At 43.9% G+C, this 20,353-nt stretch overlaps 1 protein-coding gene and 1 pseudogene across 1 annotated transcript; one reads left to right on the forward strand and one right to left on the reverse strand.

Annotated features, from left to right (window-relative positions):
• Positions 1–7,487: 7,487 nt before the first annotated feature.
• On the reverse strand, positions 7,488–16,008 carry PDCL (phosducin-like). The gene is made up of 4 exons (XM_010844013.1): positions 15,833–16,008; positions 13,918–14,094; positions 9,983–10,164; positions 7,488–9,844 (listed from the first exon to the last, which is right to left on the reverse strand). The coding sequence occupies exons 2-4, from the start codon at positions 14,087–14,089 to the stop codon at positions 9,293–9,295; spliced, it is 906 nt and encodes a 301-aa protein (XP_010842315.1). The 5' UTR covers positions 14,090–14,094; positions 15,833–16,008; the 3' UTR covers positions 7,488–9,292.
• On the forward strand, positions 11,691–13,249 carry LOC104991517 (annotated as a pseudogene).
• Positions 16,009–20,353: the final 4,345 nt, after the last annotated feature.

The following is a 20,353-nucleotide window of genomic DNA, read 5'->3' on the forward strand; positions in this document are numbered from 1 at the left end:
GGAAGATCCCGTGGAGAAGGGAATGGCAACCCACTCCAATATTCTTGCCTGGAGAATCCCATGGACAGAGAAGCGTGGCAGACTACAGTCCACAGGGTCGCAAAGAGTCGGACAGGACTGAGCACGCACATGCATGAAGTTAAGCTAGCATCCTAGGTTCAAAATCTTTTTTCTTCAGAATTTAATGATATTGCTCAGCTGTGTCCCATCACCTACTATTGAGGACACAGTGGATGGCAGTCTGGGTATCTCAACATCATCAGTGGAGAAGGAAATGGCAACCCACTCCAGTATTCTTGCCTAGAGAATCCTGTGGACAGAGGGAGTGGGGGAGCCTGGTGGGCTGCCATCTCTGGGGTCGCACAGAGTCGGACACGACTGAAGCGACTTAGCTGCAGCAGTATACCATTTTTCTCGATCACACATGTATTTGTTAATATATGATATTTGTTTTCTCTTTCTGACTTACTTCACTCTCTATGATGGTCTCTAGGTCATCCACGTCTCCACAAATGACCCAGTTTCATTCCTTTTTATGGCTGAGTAATATTCCATTGTGCATATGTACCATATCTTCTTTATCCATTACTCTGTGGATGGACATTTAGGTTGCTTCCAGGAATGAAAACATTAAGCCACCGAGTTTTGGGGGTGACATGCTACACTGTAACAGCAAGTTGGTGAGGCTCCCATAACTATTTTCTGATACTTGTCTTTGTCTCCAGCGGAGCACATCCTGGCCCCTTCAATGTCCTGAGGACTGAGCTTTCAGTGAATGCTTGCTTTCTCTCTTTGCTTTGGGGGATTTACATTCTTGTTCTGAGCACGTTTCTGCCCCCCACCATCTCTGCCAATCTAACCAGGATTCTTTGAGGGAATGAGTTATGTCACTGGGGGAGGAGCTCCTGGAAGTAAAAGCCATGGCCCCCACTTCTAGATCTCACAACCAGATCCATTTTCTCTTTGTAGAGAGTCAAGGTCATTTCTTGGTTGCCTTTTTCAGGGACTCTGTAATCAAGCTCAGATTCAGTCTACACTGAAACATTTTTGGGCTCTCCCTTATGGGAAGGGAAATTGAAATTGGCAAAGGCTGGAAGGATGAAATGAGCAAAATTCATCAAGTCAGCCGATTTGGCAAGTAGCTGGACCCGACACACATACAGACAGCAGCCCTGCCTCTCTCCAGGGACCACAGGACAACTGACAGCTGGTGAAAGCATGGCCATCACCACACATATCATGAAATCAAGTAACCACAGACCTCGGAAACCACAATGACAAGGTGGGAGGTTGAGTAAACACAGGCCAGATTTGGTGCTTGTGGGTTTGCACTCATCCTCATTTTATGAGGACCACTTGATCCTCATAAAAACTTTGTGCAGCACACATTATGATGCCTATTTAACAGATGAGGAAACTGCAGCTCAGGGGAGTAACTCACCCAAGGCTCCAAACTAGAAAGTGGTGGAATCAGTATTTGAGCACAGATCTGTCTCTAGGCTGAAATGAGGACTAGTAAAACCCCTCACCTGCTTCTTATCCAAATCTACTGACCATGCATCAGAATCACATGGCCTGCTTATTAAAATGCATATACTACTCTCCACCCTCAAGCTTTCTGAAGCAGCAGGGCCTGCATTGTGAATAACTACCCTATGTGATTTTTGAGGCAGATTGTCTTTGGGGCATATCGACAGGATCACTGACCTAAATCATATAAAACTTGAGATTGCCAGGACTTCCCCTAGAGGTCCAGTGGTTAAGAATCTGCCTTCCAATGCAGGAGACAAGGGTTCGATCCTTGGTCAGGGGCCTAAGATCCCACCTTCCGCAGGGCAGCTAAGCCTTCGCACCACAACTTCAAAGCCCAGGCTCTGGAGCCCACACGTCTCAATATCTTAGAGAGATGTCCTCACGCCACAACAAAGAGCCAGTGCAGCCAAAAATAAATTTAAATTAAAAGTCTGAGCTGGTTGGGAAGTGTTCAGAGGTAACTCGAAGGCTGAAGGAAATATACAACTCTGGAAATAATGGACAGTTATGAGGAACACTGGAGGGAAGAGGTTCCTATGATTCTGTTGGAGGACACAGATGGAACAAAAAGTGCCCAGGAAACTGAGAAGGCATCTTGAGACCGAAAAATGAGGCAGGCAGTTCCAAATAATCAACAAATGAGTTTATTGTAGGGTAACTTACTCACCGGCTGTGATTGGCAGAAAAGGATCCAGAAGCATTCCAAGCTGAACCCTGCACCATGGAGGGGGCATTGGGACAATTTTATAGTTAACCTAGAGCATGGGCGCCCTGGAGGAGGGCACGGCAACCTGCTCCAGTGTTCTTACCTAGAGAATCCCCATGGACAGAGGAGCCTAGTGGGCTACAGTCCATGGGGTTGCAAAGAGTCAGACATGACTGAGTGACTAAGCACATAGGGCAAGGGAGCAGGTACTGGGAAACAGGACATGCATTTCTAGGATTTATGAATGAGCAAAGAGTCGGACACAACTGAGCGACTTCACTTTCACTTTTCACTTTCATGCATTGGAGAAGGAAATGGCAACCCACTCCAGTGTTCTTGCCTGGAGAATGCCAGGGACAGGGGAGCCTGGTGGGCTGCCGTCTCTGGGGTCGCACAGAGTCAGACATGACTGAAGCGACTTAGCGGCAGCAGCAACAGCAACCAGCTTCATAGGTCCTGGGAACTTGACAAGTAAGGTTTTCATTATTGTTTAGGGGCTAACAGAGCACAGAGGCTACCTGGTCCTAATGATTAGGAAACAATATCTATTACACACAAAGCCCTTGACAACAGAGAAGTGATTCATTGAACAATTGAGTCCTGGGTAGGGTCAGTGGAAGGGCAGGAGAGACTGTAAGTGCCCAAGCCTACCAGGCTTCTCCATCCATGGGATTCTCCAGCCAAGAATACTGGAGTGGGTTACCATTTCCTTCTCCAGGGGATCTTCCCGACCCAGGGATCGAACCTGGGTCTCCCACATTGGAGGCAGACGCTTTAACCTCTGAGCCACCAGGGAAGCCCTTGGCTATGCTAACAGCCATATACTTGCCAACTCTCCTTTGAAATAAGTCTGAGGAATCCTATTTCTCTCTTCTTTATTGAATTTGTAGAAATCATGGGAATCAGTGTCTTAGTTTTGGCTACTATAACAAAATACCATAGAGTGGGTGACTTAAATAGTAGACATTTATTTCTCACTGTTTTGAAGGCTGGAAGTCCAAGGTCGAGGTTCCATCAGGTTTGGTTTCTGGTGAGAGCTCTCTTCCTATAAGGACACCAGTCCTCTCAGATTAGGGCCCCACCCTTTGACCTCATTCAACCTTGATTACTTTCTGTAGTCTCCAGCTACAGTCACATGGGGTGGCGGGTGGCGAGGGTGTGGGTAGGACAGGTTTGGTTAGGACTTCAACATACTAATTTGGGGTGGACACAATTCAGCCCATAACACCAATCGCTGGACAGGCATCCCTCATCTCTTTCCAGAAGTCTTTTTGGGTGAACCACTATTACAGCGTACTAAGATCCTGACTCCTGAACTCCAAGTTCTGGGTTTAAGTCCTGACTTTACTAGATGATTGACTTTGGGAAAATTGCTTAACTATAAAACGAGAATGATACTATCTCCCTGGGGTTATGAAAATTATCTAAGTGCTCAGCACAATGATCTGGCACAAAGTAAGTCAAAACGCATGCTGGTAACTCTCATTGCTACAGGCAGGGGAGGCAAGACAAGAAGTCACGGGGTTTGTGATCTGGACATGAAGGCTGTTCCCTGAGCTCAGATGCTTAGGACTCCGGACTTGGGGCTGGCAGGAACCCACTGCTCCCTCTTCTCTCCCTGGCCAGACTCTCCCTCAGCCTTCACTGACCATAACGTGAAAATTAAGTGTATGTATGTTTATTCCTGAAACAAGTATTTGTTTTCTTTGCTACTCATTAATAAATCATGTGAATGTAATACTTTCTGCTTCTCTTTCCTAAAAACAAATTCTGTAAAATGATTCACGGAGTCCCCTGGTGACCTGGCGGTTAGGATTCCTGGTTTTCACTGGTATAGTCCAGGTTCAGTCCCTGGTGGGGAAACGGAGATCCCTCAAGCTGCTCAGCCTGCGCCCCCTCCGAAAAAAACAAAAAGAAAATAAAATGATTCGTGTATGGTGCCAGACATCTCCCACATCACCCAATCCAAAGTCTGTGCTCTTCTAATTTAACAGGAAAACAAAAAATGATTCATTCCCTCTCCTCTGCTGCCACCATGCGATTGTATTGGGTTATAACCAGTATTTCTACAGGCTTTGGCAGGGCTGAGGGCTTGATTTGAACTATCTGGGTCTCAGTGAGCACAGGAAGTACATCTCTGATTAAAAATATATAGCATGTCTGCACCAAAAGTTATATAACATATAGTCTTCTAGCTCACTGTGGTGAATTCCAGCCTATTCCAGCCTTGGGGATTTTCCCCACTTAGAGAGAAATATCAATAACCTCAAATATGCAGATGACACCACCCTTATGGCAGAAAGAGGAACTAAAAGGCCTCTTGATGAAAGTGAAAGAGGAGAGTGAAAAAACTCAACATTCAGAAAACGAAGATCATGGCATCTGGTCCCATCACTTCATGGGAAATAGATGGGGAAACAGCGGAAAGTGTCAGACTTTATTTTGGGGGCTCCAAAATTACTGCAGATGGTGACTGCAGCCATGAAATTAAAAGACACTTACTCCTTGGAAGAAAAGTTATGACCAACCTAGATAGCATATTGAAAAGCAGAGACATCACTTTGCCAACAAAGGTCCGTCTAGTCAAGGCTATGGTTTTTCAATGGTCATGTATGGATGTGAGAGTTGGACTGTGAAGAAAGCTGAGCGCTGAAGAATTGATGCTTTTGAACTGTGGTGTTGGAGAAGACTCTTAAGAGTCCCTTGGACTGCAAGGAGATCCAACCAGTCCATTCTGAAGGAGATCAGCCCTGGGATTTCTTTGGAAGGAATGATGCTAAAGCTGAAACTCCAGTACTTTGGCCACCTCATGCGAAGAGTTGACTCATTGGAAAAAACTCTGATGCTGGGAGGGATTGGAGGAGAAGGGGACGACAGAGGATGAGATGGCTGGATGGCATCACTGACTCAATGGACGTGAGTCGGAGTGAATTCCGGGAGTTGGTGATGGACAGGGAGGCCTGGCGTGCTGCAATTCGAGGGGTAGCAAAGAGTCGGACATGACTGAGCGACTGAACTGAACTGAACTGAAGTAGTGACCACTTATGTCATCTCAGACCAGACAACAGAAATGATGAGATGCAGTCCCTGTCCCCAGAGACTTCATAGTCTAATGTGTAAACAAATACTTAGGCAAGTACATACACTGAAGGTGGGGTGGTCCTGTGGGAAAAGGAGACAAGGTCATTTAAGTTACCAGGACTTTGCATGTTTCACAACCTAGGAAAAACATTACATTGTTCATTAAATTAAACCAAATGCAATATGATAGCATGATGGTGACAGTAGATTTCTTAAAAATTCATTGATTCATAAAATCTGAGAGCTCAACGCATCTTAAAAAAAATCATCTATTGCAACCCCTCATATTACAAGAGGGGAAACAGAGGTCCAGGGAGAGGAAGAGACTTATCTAACAGCACACAGCTGGTCAGGGAGAGGACTGGAGTTCATGCTGACTGTACTGCTGATCGTTGCCACTCAGCCAGAACGCGGGTGGCAGTGTGGTCAGGGGTGTAACGGGACTTGGGAAGGACTTTTTGGAAGAAAGGGGGACACCTCAGGGGCTACATTGCTGGTCACAGCCACAGTCCAGATGGAAAGGTTGTTTTTTGTTTTTTATTTGGTTGCTCTAGGTCTTAATTGTGGCATGTGGAATTTTTAGTTGCGGCATGTGGGATCTAGTTTCCTGACTAGGGGTCAAACCCAGGTCCTCTGCATTGGGAGCACGGAGTCTTAGCCAATGGACCACCAGGGAATTCCCCAGAGAGGAAAGGTTCTGACATGAAACACAGGTAGGCCTGGAAGACCCAGCTCTCCACCCAGCTTCATATTCTTCTCTCACTTCCTAAAATTATTTTCCTGTTTTCCTTCTCCAACCTATTCTCTCCACTCTTTTTTTCTAATTGATCATTTTATTGACATTTGATCATTTTGCTTTCTTTGCTAAGAACAATACATTTTGGAATGCCACAGACCTGAGTTTAAACCTTGCCCTGCCCTCTAGCTGTGTAATTTGGAATTGTTACTTAACTCTGCAAAGTCTTGGTTTCTTCATCTTTGAAATATTACTACTTCTTACCATGAAAAGATGTGGCCTTCAATGAGCCCTTATATTCATTATTAAACACTCAATTCTTACCAAGTGCCAGGCACAGTTGAGGGTGCTGGGGATCATAAAAACAGCACTTATTTGAAGGCTGACTAGGTATTTTATGAATCGACTCATGTTACTCATCCCCACTTCTCAGATGAGGAAACTGAGGTATGGAAGGATTCTATATCTTGCCCACAAAGCTGTAAATGTCAGCCTAGTTCCAGAATGAATAGAGGCTATGCCATACACAGGGAGGAAAATAAAGTCCATGCCTTCATGGGATTTTCATTCCAAAGGAAAGTGGAATCTGGAAAACTACTAAGACAGTTTGTAATAGACAAGTATTGGTTTCTCATTCCTTCTCCCAAGTCCATGACCAAAAAGGAGGATCGTGTAAACAAAGAAGAGAAGTGACCTGAAGGCTCTCCTATTTCAACTCCTTCTGCCCCTTACGCAAATAAAAAAAGACAGCAGTGAACTCTTGTTTTGACAGCTGCTGTCACTCACCTTAATCAACAGGTTGGTGATCCTTAAACTTGAACCACCTGGAGGGCTGTGAAACGTGTGCTGGGCCACTCCCAGAATTTTCAATGCAGTTAGTCCAGGGGGGTGCCTGAGATTTTGCATTTCTAACAAGTTCCCCAGTGAGGCTGACACTGCAGTCCTGGGATCACACATGGAGAACAACTGAACAATCCATGAAGCACTGATGTTCCCATTGCCAAGCTGAGGAAACTGAGTTTCAAGAAGGCTAGGTGCCTCACCAGAAGTTCTACCACCAGTGAGGAACAGACAGGATTTGATCTGGCTGGCTCCAAAGCCTGTGCTGTTTCCACTTCCCCTGGGACAGGATTTCCCCATTCTATGTCTATTCACTTTATCCCAGAATTTCTGTTCTTGAAAGGCAAAGTCAAGGTGCTGGGAGAGCATGTTTTCATTTCCAATGAGAACAGAAGACAGCTTATAAAAGCTTTTAAAATATTTCTATTACCCAATAATTCCTCTTCTAGAAGTCTATACTATGAAAATGATCCAAAATATAGGCCCAAATACAAAGATGCTACGTGTTTTAGCCCAAAGCTAGGAATCTAAATATCCAATATCAAGGAACTAGTTAAATAAAGTTTGGTCTATCCAAATGATGAAATATTATGAGGCCATTAAAAATTATTTATTTAGAATTTAACACGTCAAAGCATCATTTATGATACAATATTAAGTTAAACAAAACACTGAACTAAATTCAATAAGCTCTCAATGTTATTAAAAATATTGAAAAAGCTGGAAGGAAATAAACAAGAACACTGACAACAGCTGTCTCTGTTTCTAATTTCTATACTTCCCAAATACTTTCTACAGTAAGCTTTTTTTAATTAAAAACAAACAAACAAACATGCAGTTTCTTTTTCTGGTTAACTGCAAGTGATACTGTCAAGACCCCATTACCGTTAGTTGATTCCTAAAAAGCCAGGAAAAGCAAAACTGAACTTTAAAGCTAGCATTTAACTACTGATTATATTTTTCCTGACCCTACAATGTACATAGTTCAAAGTAAAAAAATAAGAGGAAAAAAACTCAAAAGACAATCATTATCATAAACATAAAGAAAGAAGACCAGAAAGATACCTGTAAAATAATAACAGGGATTATTTTTGGTTGGTGGAATTATAAGGCTTTTTAAATCTCTTTTTAGTTTAACAATTATTGTTACATTTTCTACAATGAACATCAATTACTTTTTGAATAAAAAAATCTTTGCTGCTTTCCTTTTTAAGAGGAACTACCTCTTAAAAGGTTGTTTTTAAGAGACAACCACCAAGCAAATCACAGCACATCTATACAAAGGAATAAACAGCAACTTTAAAATGTTGTAAAAGAGTATTCAGTAACACAGAAAAACATTTGATATATTAACTGACCATACTATAAAACAGTATGTTCAGAATGATCCCACTGTTTTTTTAACAACAAGCACACGAAATGTCTGTTTATACAAAGAAAACACTTTGGAAGGAAATATCCCAAAATATTAATAGTGTTTTATCCTAGGTAGTAAGATTAGAGATTATTCTAATTTTCTTTTTTTTTTTTTTGCTTCTGTATTTTGGTAAATTTTCCTTTCTTGAATATTGGTTACTTTTCCAATATTAAAATAAATTAACAAAAGCTACATTAAACAACAAAAAAAATTTTACCTTGTTAAATAAAAGAGAAAAAGAGAAAAGGTGAGCAGGGGTATCTTACTCAAAGATCTTTCTTTAAAAAGGCTTCCCAGCTCCATCCGAGCTCAAATTTTTAAATCAAGCTGGTCTTCCAGCATCAAAAGGGAAGTTCGTCTCCATCCTTCCTCCTACTGTAGACTTAACAACACTTGAGCAGGACATCGACTCCAGCAGCAAAGGTCACCCCTGTTGATGGGGCAAACATATGTGGTCCAGAACCTTTAAACAAGACCCTAGGAAGAACAGGGTCTCGGGGTTAAAAAATTTAACTGCCTTCTATGGCGATGAGTCTGATTACACGTGAATATAATATGATCATTGATGAAGGAAATGTAGTATTTATGTTGCAAATAACACACTAACTATAGGATTATACTCCCGGACCTGGCAGAGACCTCTGAGACCATCTGAAGACAATTTCCAGGACACTGTCTTTAGGATGCTATGTAAATATTGACTAGAAGCAATAACAGAGATGTCACGCTAGAGGATCTTAAGTAAACAGTTCAAAAGCCTGGCTTCCTGTTTATACAACGTTAAGTCACTTCATGGCTAACCACAAGGTGATTCAGCACGCTGATTTGATCAGAGAATTTCTTGACCTGACACATCATAAAAGAAACTATGAAGAACAGGGGGAAAAGCCGGAAGATCACACAAAAGAATGAAAATAAACACGTGGACATGTGTCTTCCAGCCCAAACCATGAGGGGTCTATGCCACAGGCCCAGATGGTCAATCAATTTCCAAATCACTGTCCTCACTGTGGCAGGTGGCAGAGTTACGCACAGAGGTTCGCAACAACACTTCCTTTTCCGGGAGCAATCCAAACTCCTGGAGGAAAGCCTCAAGGTCCACAGCAAAGAAATCTTCCCCCAGCTGGTCAGTGACTCGGACAAAGTTGCCAATCAGTTCGCCCCCCTTGTAGATGAGCAGGGCAGGGAGGGCATTCCTGGTGAAGCGGCTGCTGGCCCCGATCACTGAGCTCCTCACCCGGCAGAACTTGACGGCCGGGTACTCTGCTGCCAGGCAGAGCATGCAACCGTTCATGGCTTCGGTCCCTGGGATGCCGTCCTCATAAATGTGGACCATGATGAGGGTGCTCCTCTGCTCCTTGTCAATCATGTCCAGGAATCCTTCTCCACTGGGAATCTCAAAAACCTGCTTAAACTGGGGCCCCTGGTAGAGCTGCTGCCGCATCTCTTCCATCCTCTGCTTCCGGTACTGCTGCAGGAACTCCTCATCATCCTGGTCCTCGTTCATCACCGCCAAGTCCTTCAGAGTCATCTGCGGGGGGACCAGCAGTGAGCGTAAGAGATGTAAACCCGACAGCGACACAGGTTACACAAGACGTGTGAGGTGCCATGCTAATAATGCTGGCGATCGGGGGCAGCTTCCGAGCGAGGCCTGGGTGCTCCTGATTACCTTCCCGCTGATCTTCTCCTGGAGGTCCTTCTGCTTCCGCTGCTCCTCCTCCTCGTCCAGATGGGACCTGCAGCTCAGGGACAGCTTCTTGATCAGCCTCTCCATCTCCCGGCACTGCTCCTCCCGCTGCTCTGTCTCCAGCTGTTTAAAGCGGCGCCAGTCATTGATCACGCCTTTTGGACCTGAGTTGGGGGTGAATGTGGAGGTGACCAAAGATGACCAAGGGATTAGGGGCCAGTGCACATCTGTCCAGAGCTGGCTCCATCAACGGCACAGGGATACTCACACAGGGCAGCGTGGTCCACACACAGGCACATCCATGGCAGGACGGTGTGCGAGAATTAAAGGGCTACACTAAGACCCAATGTTAGGAGATGAGTGAAATGAATTCAGACTCATCTACTCAAAGGAAAATAAAGCAACTCTTAGAAACAATAAGGTAGCTATAGGTTCCCTTCCATGAAAAGTGTCTAAACATACTAGGTCAAAAAAGAAAAGGTAAAATGCAGAACAATACCATGGTATGATCCTTCAATTTTTAGAAAAAGAACTATATGTTCATGTATAAATATTTACATATATTTATATATGTGCATGTATATTTGTATGACCTCTATATTTGCATGTAGAAAAAGGGCCAGAAAAATAGGTAAACTGTTAACAGTGGATATGTCCAGGAAGTAAGGAGACTGGTGAGAGAGAACTTTTACTTTTTTCTTTCCACACTTCCTTATTATCTGATTTTTTATAACAAGATTGTGGCAGGTTGTCCTGTTATTCAAACTAACCCCAAACCTCCCGGCCCCCATGCTATATAGCCCTGCCCCTTACCACGTGACTTGTAATACCACCTCTGGGATGAAAACATGTATCTCCAGCCCACTGATGCAGGGTTTGGCCATGTGACTTACTGTGCCCACTAAATTCTGAGCAAAAACTTAACGAGCCGTTATATGTCTCCAACAGCCCTCTCTTTCTCTACACTTGGTCAGGAGAACAGTGTGTCCCCAAAGGGGCTGCTCCTTCAGCCTCGTTCCTGGAATGACAGGACGTATGAAGCAGAAGCAAGGCTGCTGGTGATCGATACGGTAGCAAGTAACATGACTGAGAAATAAACCTTTGTCATCACAAGACATGAGACTGGGAGGTCAAGGTTCATTTGTCGTCACTAGAAAAAATATATAAATATCTGTATGAAGAAAACTTTAAAATGTTGCCAAGAAACACTAAGAAGGACCTGAATAAATGGAAAAGCAATACCATATTCCTGACCAGGAAAACACAACATCACAAGGGCATAATTATCCCTAAATACATCCATATATTTAATGCATTTCTGATGAAAATATGTGATTACACACGTGTGCATGCTCCTTTGGAAAAATAAGAAAGCAGGAGTTAAGAAAATAATGACATAGAAGAGTTCTGTATCGGGACCAGGCTTACCAGATACTAAAGCATGTTATAACGGAATAATTAAAGCAGTGTGGGAGGACTTCCCGGGTGGCCCAGTGGTGAAGAATCCGCCTGCCAAAGCAGGGAACAGAGGTTCAATCCCTGGTCCGGGAGGATTCCACGGTCTGTAGAGCAACTAAGCCCGTGTGCCACAAGTACTGAAGCCCATGGGCCCTACAGCCTGTGCTCCACAACCAGAGAAGCCACTGCGACGAGAAGCCCAAGCACCGCAACCAGAAGCCCCCGCGAAACGACGAAGACCCAGTGCAGCTATAAACAAGTAAGTCATTAAAACAGAAAAAAACACTGTGATATTAAAAGACAAATCAGTGGGAGAGACTACCAAGTACAGCCAAAGACGCAAATACAAGCAGAAATTCAGTAAAAGATGGAACTGGCACTTCAAACAATGGAGAAATGGCCAGTCCTGGTGTCTGAGTGATTCCCTGGGCCCAGCAAAGGGACCAAGTTTCCAGAGCCTTGAAGACAAGGGGTAACACCCCAAAATACAGACTCATTTTCCACTCTACCTTCACTGGCCAAGCAGCTGCCAAGAACAAGGTCGCATCTCCTGATACCTGGCAAACAAATGCAGTATTGCCTCACGAATTGATTGCTTCTCTGAGGTGCCCACCAGTGTTTTGGGGGAGAAGCTTCGAGAACAAGTTGAGGAGTGGCTGTCCTTCTATGAGATTGGAGAGATTCCCTGAAAGAATCTGGATGTCATGAAGGACGCAATGGTTCAGGCAGAGGAAGTGGCTGCCACGATTACTAGGAAGCTCAAGAAACAGGAGAAGAAACACTTGAAGAAGGAAAAGAAAAGGCTGGCTGCAATTTCCCTGGCTTCTTTAGAAAATAGCAGTGCTCCGGAGGAGTGTGAGGAGACAAGTGAAAGACCCAAAAAGAAGAAAAAGCAAAAGCCCCAGGAGGCTCTTCGGGAGAATGAAATGGAAGACCCATCTGTCTCTTTTTCCAAACCCAAGAAAAAGAAATCTTTTTCCAAGGAAGAGCTAGTTAGTGGTGATCTTGAAGAAACAGCTGGTACTGGAAGTCCTCCCAAGAGGAAGAAATCTTTTCCCAAAGAGGAACCAGTTACTGACCCTGATGAGTCAGAAAACAAGAGGGTCCCCAAGAAAAAGCAGAAATTGTCTTCCAAGGAGGAGCCACTCAGCAGTGGACCTGAAGAGGCTGCTGCCAGCAAGAGCAGCGGCTCCAAGAAAAAGAAAAAGCTCTGAAAGCTATCCCAGTCAGTTAGAATGGACATCTTCCTAGTGGGGCATAACTTACAAAGGTATTCTCCATCCCATCCCCTAGAGCCCAATAAAAATAAAAACAAACAAACAAAACAAAACAAAAGCAATGGAGAAAAGATGGCTTATTCAGTAAGTGATATTGAAATAACTGGGTAGCAATATGAAAAAAATTAAGTTGGAGTCCTACCACTTAACAAAATGAATTCCAAATAAATCAACAGTTAAGTGTTAAACAAACAAACAAACAAAATCATAAAAATACTTTTTTTAAAAGGCATGGGAGTCTTTTAATAATCCTGTAGTGGAAAAAGGCCTTTTACATAAGAAATAAAACTAAGAAACAATAAAATAATGCTTTCAAGCACATAACAATTAAAAAAAAAAAAAAACACTTTCTGCCACAAAAAGAACAAAAACCAAGAGACAAACAATAAAATAGAAATATTTGCAACTCAAACCACAGATTAATTTCCTTTATAGCTTCCTAAGAAGAAAAAGACCAAGTACCCAATTTTGAAAATGAGCAAAGGACATGAACATATCCTTTAAAATTAGAAAAAAAGACTCGTCACTCCCAACCTAGAGGAGTGGAATAGAGGTTCAAGAGGGAGAGGACATATGTATACCCATGGTTGATTCATGTTGATGTATGGCAGAAAGCAACATAATATTGTAAAGCAATTACCCTCCAATTAAAAATAAATAAAATTTTTTAAAAAAGACTTGTCCCTTCTAAAAAGATAAAAATTAAAACTACAGTGAAGTGCCATTTGCCATCTATCAGGATGGCATTAGGGTATCAAAAAAGTTTGGTAACACAGCAGAATGTCATGTATATGGGAACTGTCACACTCCTGCTTAAACTACAAACCAGTACCAGCTCAACTGACAGCAATTTGGAAATAACAAAATGTAGAAATGTAAATATCCCATAGCTAGGAATTTATACTACCAATATACTCATACCCATGATTTATGGGATATCAAACACCTATTCATTTGAGAAGCTAGACTCAAAACACAGATCGGGCTATTTGAATCATCAGCACACTGCCATGCATACATGTTAGTATTGCGCAGTGCAATGGCTAGAAGCACCGTGAAATGGTAACACTGGGTTGTCTCTAGATGTGTGACTGGAATTACAGAGAAGTGATCATGAGACTTCTGATACATTTTTAATGGACATTTTTTAAACCTATTCCCAGAGCCCAGGATTTCCAGTACCTGTGTTAACTGAGATGCCTTCACCTGCCAAGTCCGCATCTGCGGGCATGGAACTGCCAGCCAGGGCACCTCTGCCTCTGTCCTTGTCCTCGTGGTCGCTGTCCTCCTCCTCACTGCTGCTGTAATAGTACTGCAGCTTCTCTCCCAGCAACTTATCATCCAGGGTCGTCATCGTGCCTGGGAGAAGGCGACAACAGCAGGCTGTTAACTGGCTTGAATCAGACAGACATGAATCTGAAGAGTTGGGGCTCACCTGCGCTCAGATCCTACTATTTATAACACCCTAAAAGTGACTGTTTTCATAAGCAGGATCTCAGCAAATCCACACAATGATCCTGTGACAGGGCTTATCATGCTCTTTTTGTAGAAGGTAAAACTGAGGCTCAGATGAGGAAAGTTTCACTGCTGAAAGTTTATAGCAAACAGTTGAGCTGGGCTCAGATCCCGGGGGTTCCTCACTCAGACAGACTCAAGGGGTGGGTCACTGCCTTCTGAACAGTATACCCAGTGTACACACAGTATACCCTGAAGTAGGATGGTGGCTTGGAGCAGTCTACAGAGTGACTTAGGATTTTTATCTACACATACTTTTTGGTTTACCTACCAAGCAACACTGCTGGTAATTGAAAAACTGGATAAGAATTCTCAGGAAAAAATCCAAAAAGCAGCACCAAGAGTGGGATGCTGAGACATTGCTTGTCTAAGCCCATCACTCATTCATCTCTTGCCTTCCACGTCCCAGTGAGGGCTAGAAAGCCCTACCAACTTTGGTTAAAAGAGGGGCCCATGACAAGGTTTAATAATTCCCCGGTGTTTAAGTTTCCTAATGTGGCTTGGTCGGCAAAGAGACCACCTGCAACGCAGAAGACACCTGTTCGATCGCTGGGTCAGGAAGATCCCCTGGAGAAGGAAATGGCAACCCATTCCAGTATTCCTGCCTGGGAAATCCCATGGACAAAGGAGCCTGGAGCGCCAGTCTATAGGATCACAAGAGTTGCACAAGACTTAGGGTGGTGAGAGCCAAGCTTCTGCATCAGAAGAAGCCTGGGACATCTGGGGAGAAAAGTACAGCTTAGTCCCTCACAAGTCTGCCTGAGGATCTCTCCAGAAGGGGCTGTAACTCCAGCATGCCTTCCTTTGAACATTGCAATATCATGCTTCCTAGATTACAGGCATCCACGCCCCTGTTAAGACTCCGTAACAAAGTGACTTCTCCTCTTGAAAACAAGAGATCGCCAATGCCCAGCACGAGGCCTCTGCACAATTTGCCAGGTTCACAGAGACAGCCCGGATCTGTGGGGATATCCAGGGACCCGGGCAGCCAGACGAAGCGGGGGCGAGGGGGTGCAGAGTGGCAGGGCTGAAAAAAAAAGATGCAGGAACAAAGCCGGGATCGGGGGGCGGTGAGAGAAATGGAACCAAACCTAACTTAAAGAGGCAGAGGGGCCCTGGTGGTGCAAGGTGAAAAGATAAGAGACTCGGCAGGGATGCGTACACGGTGAGGGCGGTGCCTTAGGTAGGCGGCTGCAAGGGCAGTGCCAGCGAAGGGGATGGGGAGCAGGCGGGGCCTTTAAGGGGAGGGGCCGAAGGCGGGGCCCGCGGGAGGTCTCCCGGAGAAGGCGGGGTCTTTAAGGGAAGGGGGGCCGAGGGCGGGGCCCGCGGGAGGGCTCGCGGAGGAGGCGGGGCCTTTCGGGGGAAGTAGTCGAGGGCGGGGCCCGCAGAAGGGAGGCAAAGAGGCGCGGAACCTTGGGGGATCCCGAGGGAGGTGGGGCCAGCGGAGGGAGCCGGGAAGCCGCAAAAACCCTGGGGGTCCGGGGGCCGCGCCAACCGGGCCATCTCGTCCTGGCTTGCCGACCACCTGTACTCTGCCACCTCTCACCTCATACCCTATCCCTGCCGCTTCTTCCCGGCTGACCTTAGTGCAGTTCCCCGGCCTCGTTCAATCCAATCCTTCAGGCTGGCACTTCGGGAAGAAGGGTAACGCTCGGCTGGAGGAAGAGAAGTGGCTCGGCACCTTGAGCACTAAGAGAAAAGCCGCCTGAGTCCCGACTGCGCGGACCAATAAGGCAGCCTTTCTGCGTCAGCGCGGACACACGCTGCCCAATTAGAGGAAGCGCATCCTGGCCGGCCTAGCGGGAAGCTACGGGTCCTACTTTAGGACAAACTTCTCGACAAAAGTAATACTCTGCTATTTGCTTTACTTTTGTTTTAATTTGAACGAATGGCCACGCTAGATATGCCCAGCTTTGAGCAATAAGAACAATTTCGTTGTCTTTGACCTGTCCGAAAACATTCTACATGTATTGTTATTGATTGTTAATCACATCACGTCTAGTAAGACAGAAGAAAGGCTTGGACATTAATTTTGCCCAAGAACACACAGCCACTTTGGATTAAAAGAAGAAAGTCAAGTCCGAGACAACTAAACGCAAAGTGAAATCCTGTATTGGATTCCGGAACAGAAAAAGGACTTGAATGAGACAGTTGATGAAATTTGAATAAAGTGTATCAAGAAACAATAGTATTGTTATCAATAGTTATGATAATTGAACTACAGTTATGTAAGATGTAAACTTCAGGGAATTCTGGGAGAAGAGTATAGGGGAACTCTATACTATTTTTTGAACTTTTTGGAAACGTAAAATGATTTCAGATTCTGAGCCCTTATTCAGGCACCGAATACACAACATGAAGTAGCTCCTAGAAAGCTTTGTGTAAATTGAATCATTCAAAATATACTAAAACAGTACACTGTTTAAAATATAGGTAAGTTTTATTTCCCTAAAATTTGAGATTCTTTATTTGTGATTCTAACCCACCTGCATTTGTCTGCAAATTTGTATATGCGCATGTTTTTCTGAGAAGCTGTTTGTCCAGGCTATCGAGTCAAAACGCCCATCCCCAAATTTAGGAAAAGTTCACATAAAGAGATCCTATGGTAACTTTTTATATTTTTGTTTGCAGAGTGAATAATCTTACCGTAATCAGATTTTGTGAACAGCCAACTTAAATATGCTTGTGATCTGCTCTAAGTGACAAGCCAGGAACTTCCCTGGTGGTTCAGTGATTAAGACTCTGCATTCCCAATGCAGGGGACCCCTGGTTCCTTCTCTGGTCAGTTAACTAAGATCCCACACTTTGTTTGGTGGCCAAAAATAATAAAATTTTTAAAGTAAGTGACAAGCCAGCACCCAGCAATAGTCTCTATATAGGAGAGTCCGCCAAAATATTTGTTAAATACTAGATAAATACTTGGGCTTCCTTCATAGCTCAGTCAGTAAAAAATCTGCCTTCAATGCAGGAGACCCAAGTTTGATTCCTGGGTTGGGAAGATCCCCTAGAGAAGGAAATGGCAATCCACTCCAATATTCTTGCCTGGCAAATCCCATGGACAGAGGAGCCTGATGGGCTACAGTCCATGGGGTTGCAAGAGTCAGACACGACTTAGCAACTAAACCACCACCAGATAAATGCTTTACTTTTTTTTTTTATTTCCTCTCACATCTCCCTGAAGCAGTGGTCTTCTTCATGCACGGAGGCTCCTTTTCCTTCAAAATTCACTTTCAGTTTAAGGCTGCAAGTCTCGAGGGAGCCTTTAGAGCTGCTGAACAATCCTAGTTGCCCTGGGCAGACTGTTCCCCTACCCTCTAAGCAAAGCAGTTCACACCTGGTCTTTCACATCTTCGACACTCTTCCCCTGTCCTGGCTTATTACCTTATGACCTTGATTCTTATTTCAAGTGAGAAACAGAAGCAATCAGTAGAGACTTGTACCCTCAAAATGTACCAACAACCCCCTGCATCTGGGTCTATGAAATGAATCACCAGTGCAGTGAATTCTGCTCCTCCAGCATAGAAAAGGAATCTTCTGCAGGTTCTTCCCCTCTCTCCCCTGTGTATTCAGGCTTTCTTTCTGTTTTTCTAGTTTTCATCTCTAAAAGAAAATCCTCTCAGATACCATTTTCCACTGTTCAGATTGTTAAAAATCAAAAAAGTTTGATAGCACTCAATGAGACTGTGGGGAATACATGGCTGATAGGAGTGTAGTTGATACAGCTCTTTCGGATGGCAACTGAGAAATATCTATCAATGTGCCTTTAGCATATGCAATCCCACTCCGGAAGGTTTATCCTATCAATATAGTTGCATGTATGTATTGTTTACTTAAAAAAAAAAGGAGGGAACATAGAGGACATTATGTATGTATTAGTTTATTGCCTTTTGCAATGAAAATACGGACAAATAATACCATTTTCTTATGTGTGCAGGAAGTAAAGCATTGAAGAATATACAAGAAATAATTCAAATGGGAATCAGGAGTGGGAGAGAGACTTTTTATATATAATGTTTTATTTGTAATTTTTAATCATCTGAAAGTATTATCTATTATGTTCCAAAACTTAATATTTTTTTGCCAGTCAACCTCACTTTCCTCCTTCACCATGCCTCGCCAACCACGTTTCACTTCTCTGATCTCCTTTACAGCCAGAACCAATAGATCCCTCATTCTCTCCTCATCCTACTTCAGTTAGGCTTTTGTTGCCCCCAGTCCACTGAAACCACACCTGTGGGGGTAACTGGTGACTTTCAAGTTACCAAATCCTAGATAGAACCACTCAGCAACATTTGACAGTTATTTCAAGAGAAACGCTTTCTTCTCTTGGTTTCATGAAGAGTGGGCTTCCCTAATAGCTCAGTTGGTAAAGGATCTACCTGCAATGCAGGAGATCCTGGTTTGATTCCTGGGTCAGGAAGATTCCCTGGAGAAAGGATAGGCTAGCTACTCCAGTATTCTGGCTTTCTTCTCTTGGTTTTCTGAAGGATACCTTCTCCTAGTTTTTCCAACTTCATTGATACCTTCATTAACTGCTTTGCTTCTGATCTCTAAATAAGGGAATGTCCCAGGTTCAACCTTTTGACACCTTTTTGTAGATTCCTTCTATGTATACCCCTGTCAAAGAATAATATGGAAGAAGTTAATTATATGCAAACAGATTTACTCATATGAAAGAGAATCAATAGGTGCTTGTCAACAGGGCTTTTAAAAGAGAGGATTTATAAAAGAGAGCAGGGAGATGCGGGGTGTCTGGAAACCATGAGTCTTGTCTGCTTTTCTAGAGGGAAACTGACAAGCTGCTGCTGCTGCTAAGTCACTTCAGTCGTGTCCGACTCTGTGCCACCCCATAGACGGCAGCCCACCAGGCTCCCCCTTCCCTGGGATTCTCCAGGCAAGAACACTGGAGTGGGTTGCCATTTCCTTCTCCAATGCATGAAAGTGAAAAGTGAAAGTAAAGTCACTTAGTCGTGTCCGACTCTAGCGACCCCATGGACTGCAGCCTACCAGGCTCCTCCATCCATGGGATTTTCCAGGCAAGAGTACTGGAGTGGGGTGCCATCGCCTTCTCCGACTGACAAGCTAGCATTTTGCAAAGCAGTCAGTCTAGGCAGCCTGCCGTAGAGCTGGCTGGCTCAAGGCATCAAGGAAAACAATGTTAGCTATTTATAGATTCTGCAGAAAACTGTGAAGTACAGGGAACAGGTTGTCTCTGTCTATTGTAAGCACCTCTACTTGGCTGAGCCAATTTCCTCATCAAAATTCTCTCAACTTCTCATGTCAGGATTTTCCAGAAAAATATATTCAAAATACAGGTCATATTTTGATGTTGTAAGCATGCATTTTCATTTATGAGAATTTTAGTCCTGAGGATGTGCTGGTAAGTATTAATTATTGCCTGAATTTAATTGGTCTAAGCTTTAAAACCATGCAACAATTCCTATCTAAATGTATGAGAAAATAATAGGGCCATAGTTTGTATTGTGAATCCCATATTTTATTCCTTTTTTAAAAATATCCCTTGGGTTTCCTTAAGGTTCCAAGAAATGTGAATAAGTGTAGTGTAACTGCCTTAGTTATCTATTCAGTTCAGTTCAGTCGCTCAGTTGTGTTCGACTCTTTGTGACCCCATGAACCGCGGCACGCCAGGCCTCCCTGTCCATTACCAACTCCCAGAGTTCACCCAAACTCATGTCCATTGAGTTGGTGATGCCATCCAACCATCTCCTCCTCTGTCGTCCCCTTCTCCTGCTACCCTCAATCTTTCCCAGTATCAGGGTCTTTTCAAATGAGTCAGCTCTTCGTATCAGGTGGCCAAAGTATTGGAGTTTCAGCTTCAGCATTAGTCAATCCAATGAACACCCAGGACTGATCTCCTTTAGGATAGACTGGTTGGATCTCCTTGCAGTCCAAGGGACTCTCAAGAGTCTTCTCCAACACGACAGTTGAAAAGCATAAATTCTTCAGCGCTCAGCTTTCTTTGTAGTCCAACTCTCACATCCATACATTACTGCTGGAAAAACCATAGCCTTGACTAGATGGACTTTTGTTGGCAAAGTAATGTCTCTGCTTTTGAATATGCTATCTAGGTTGGTCATAACTT

This window comes from Bison bison, unplaced genomic scaffold (assembly GCF_000754665.1).
Source record: "Bison bison bison isolate TAMUID 2011002044 unplaced genomic scaffold, Bison_UMD1.0 scf7180017864193, whole genome shotgun sequence".
In the NCBI taxonomy this organism is placed as follows: Eukaryota; Metazoa; Chordata; class Mammalia; order Artiodactyla; family Bovidae; genus Bison; species Bison bison.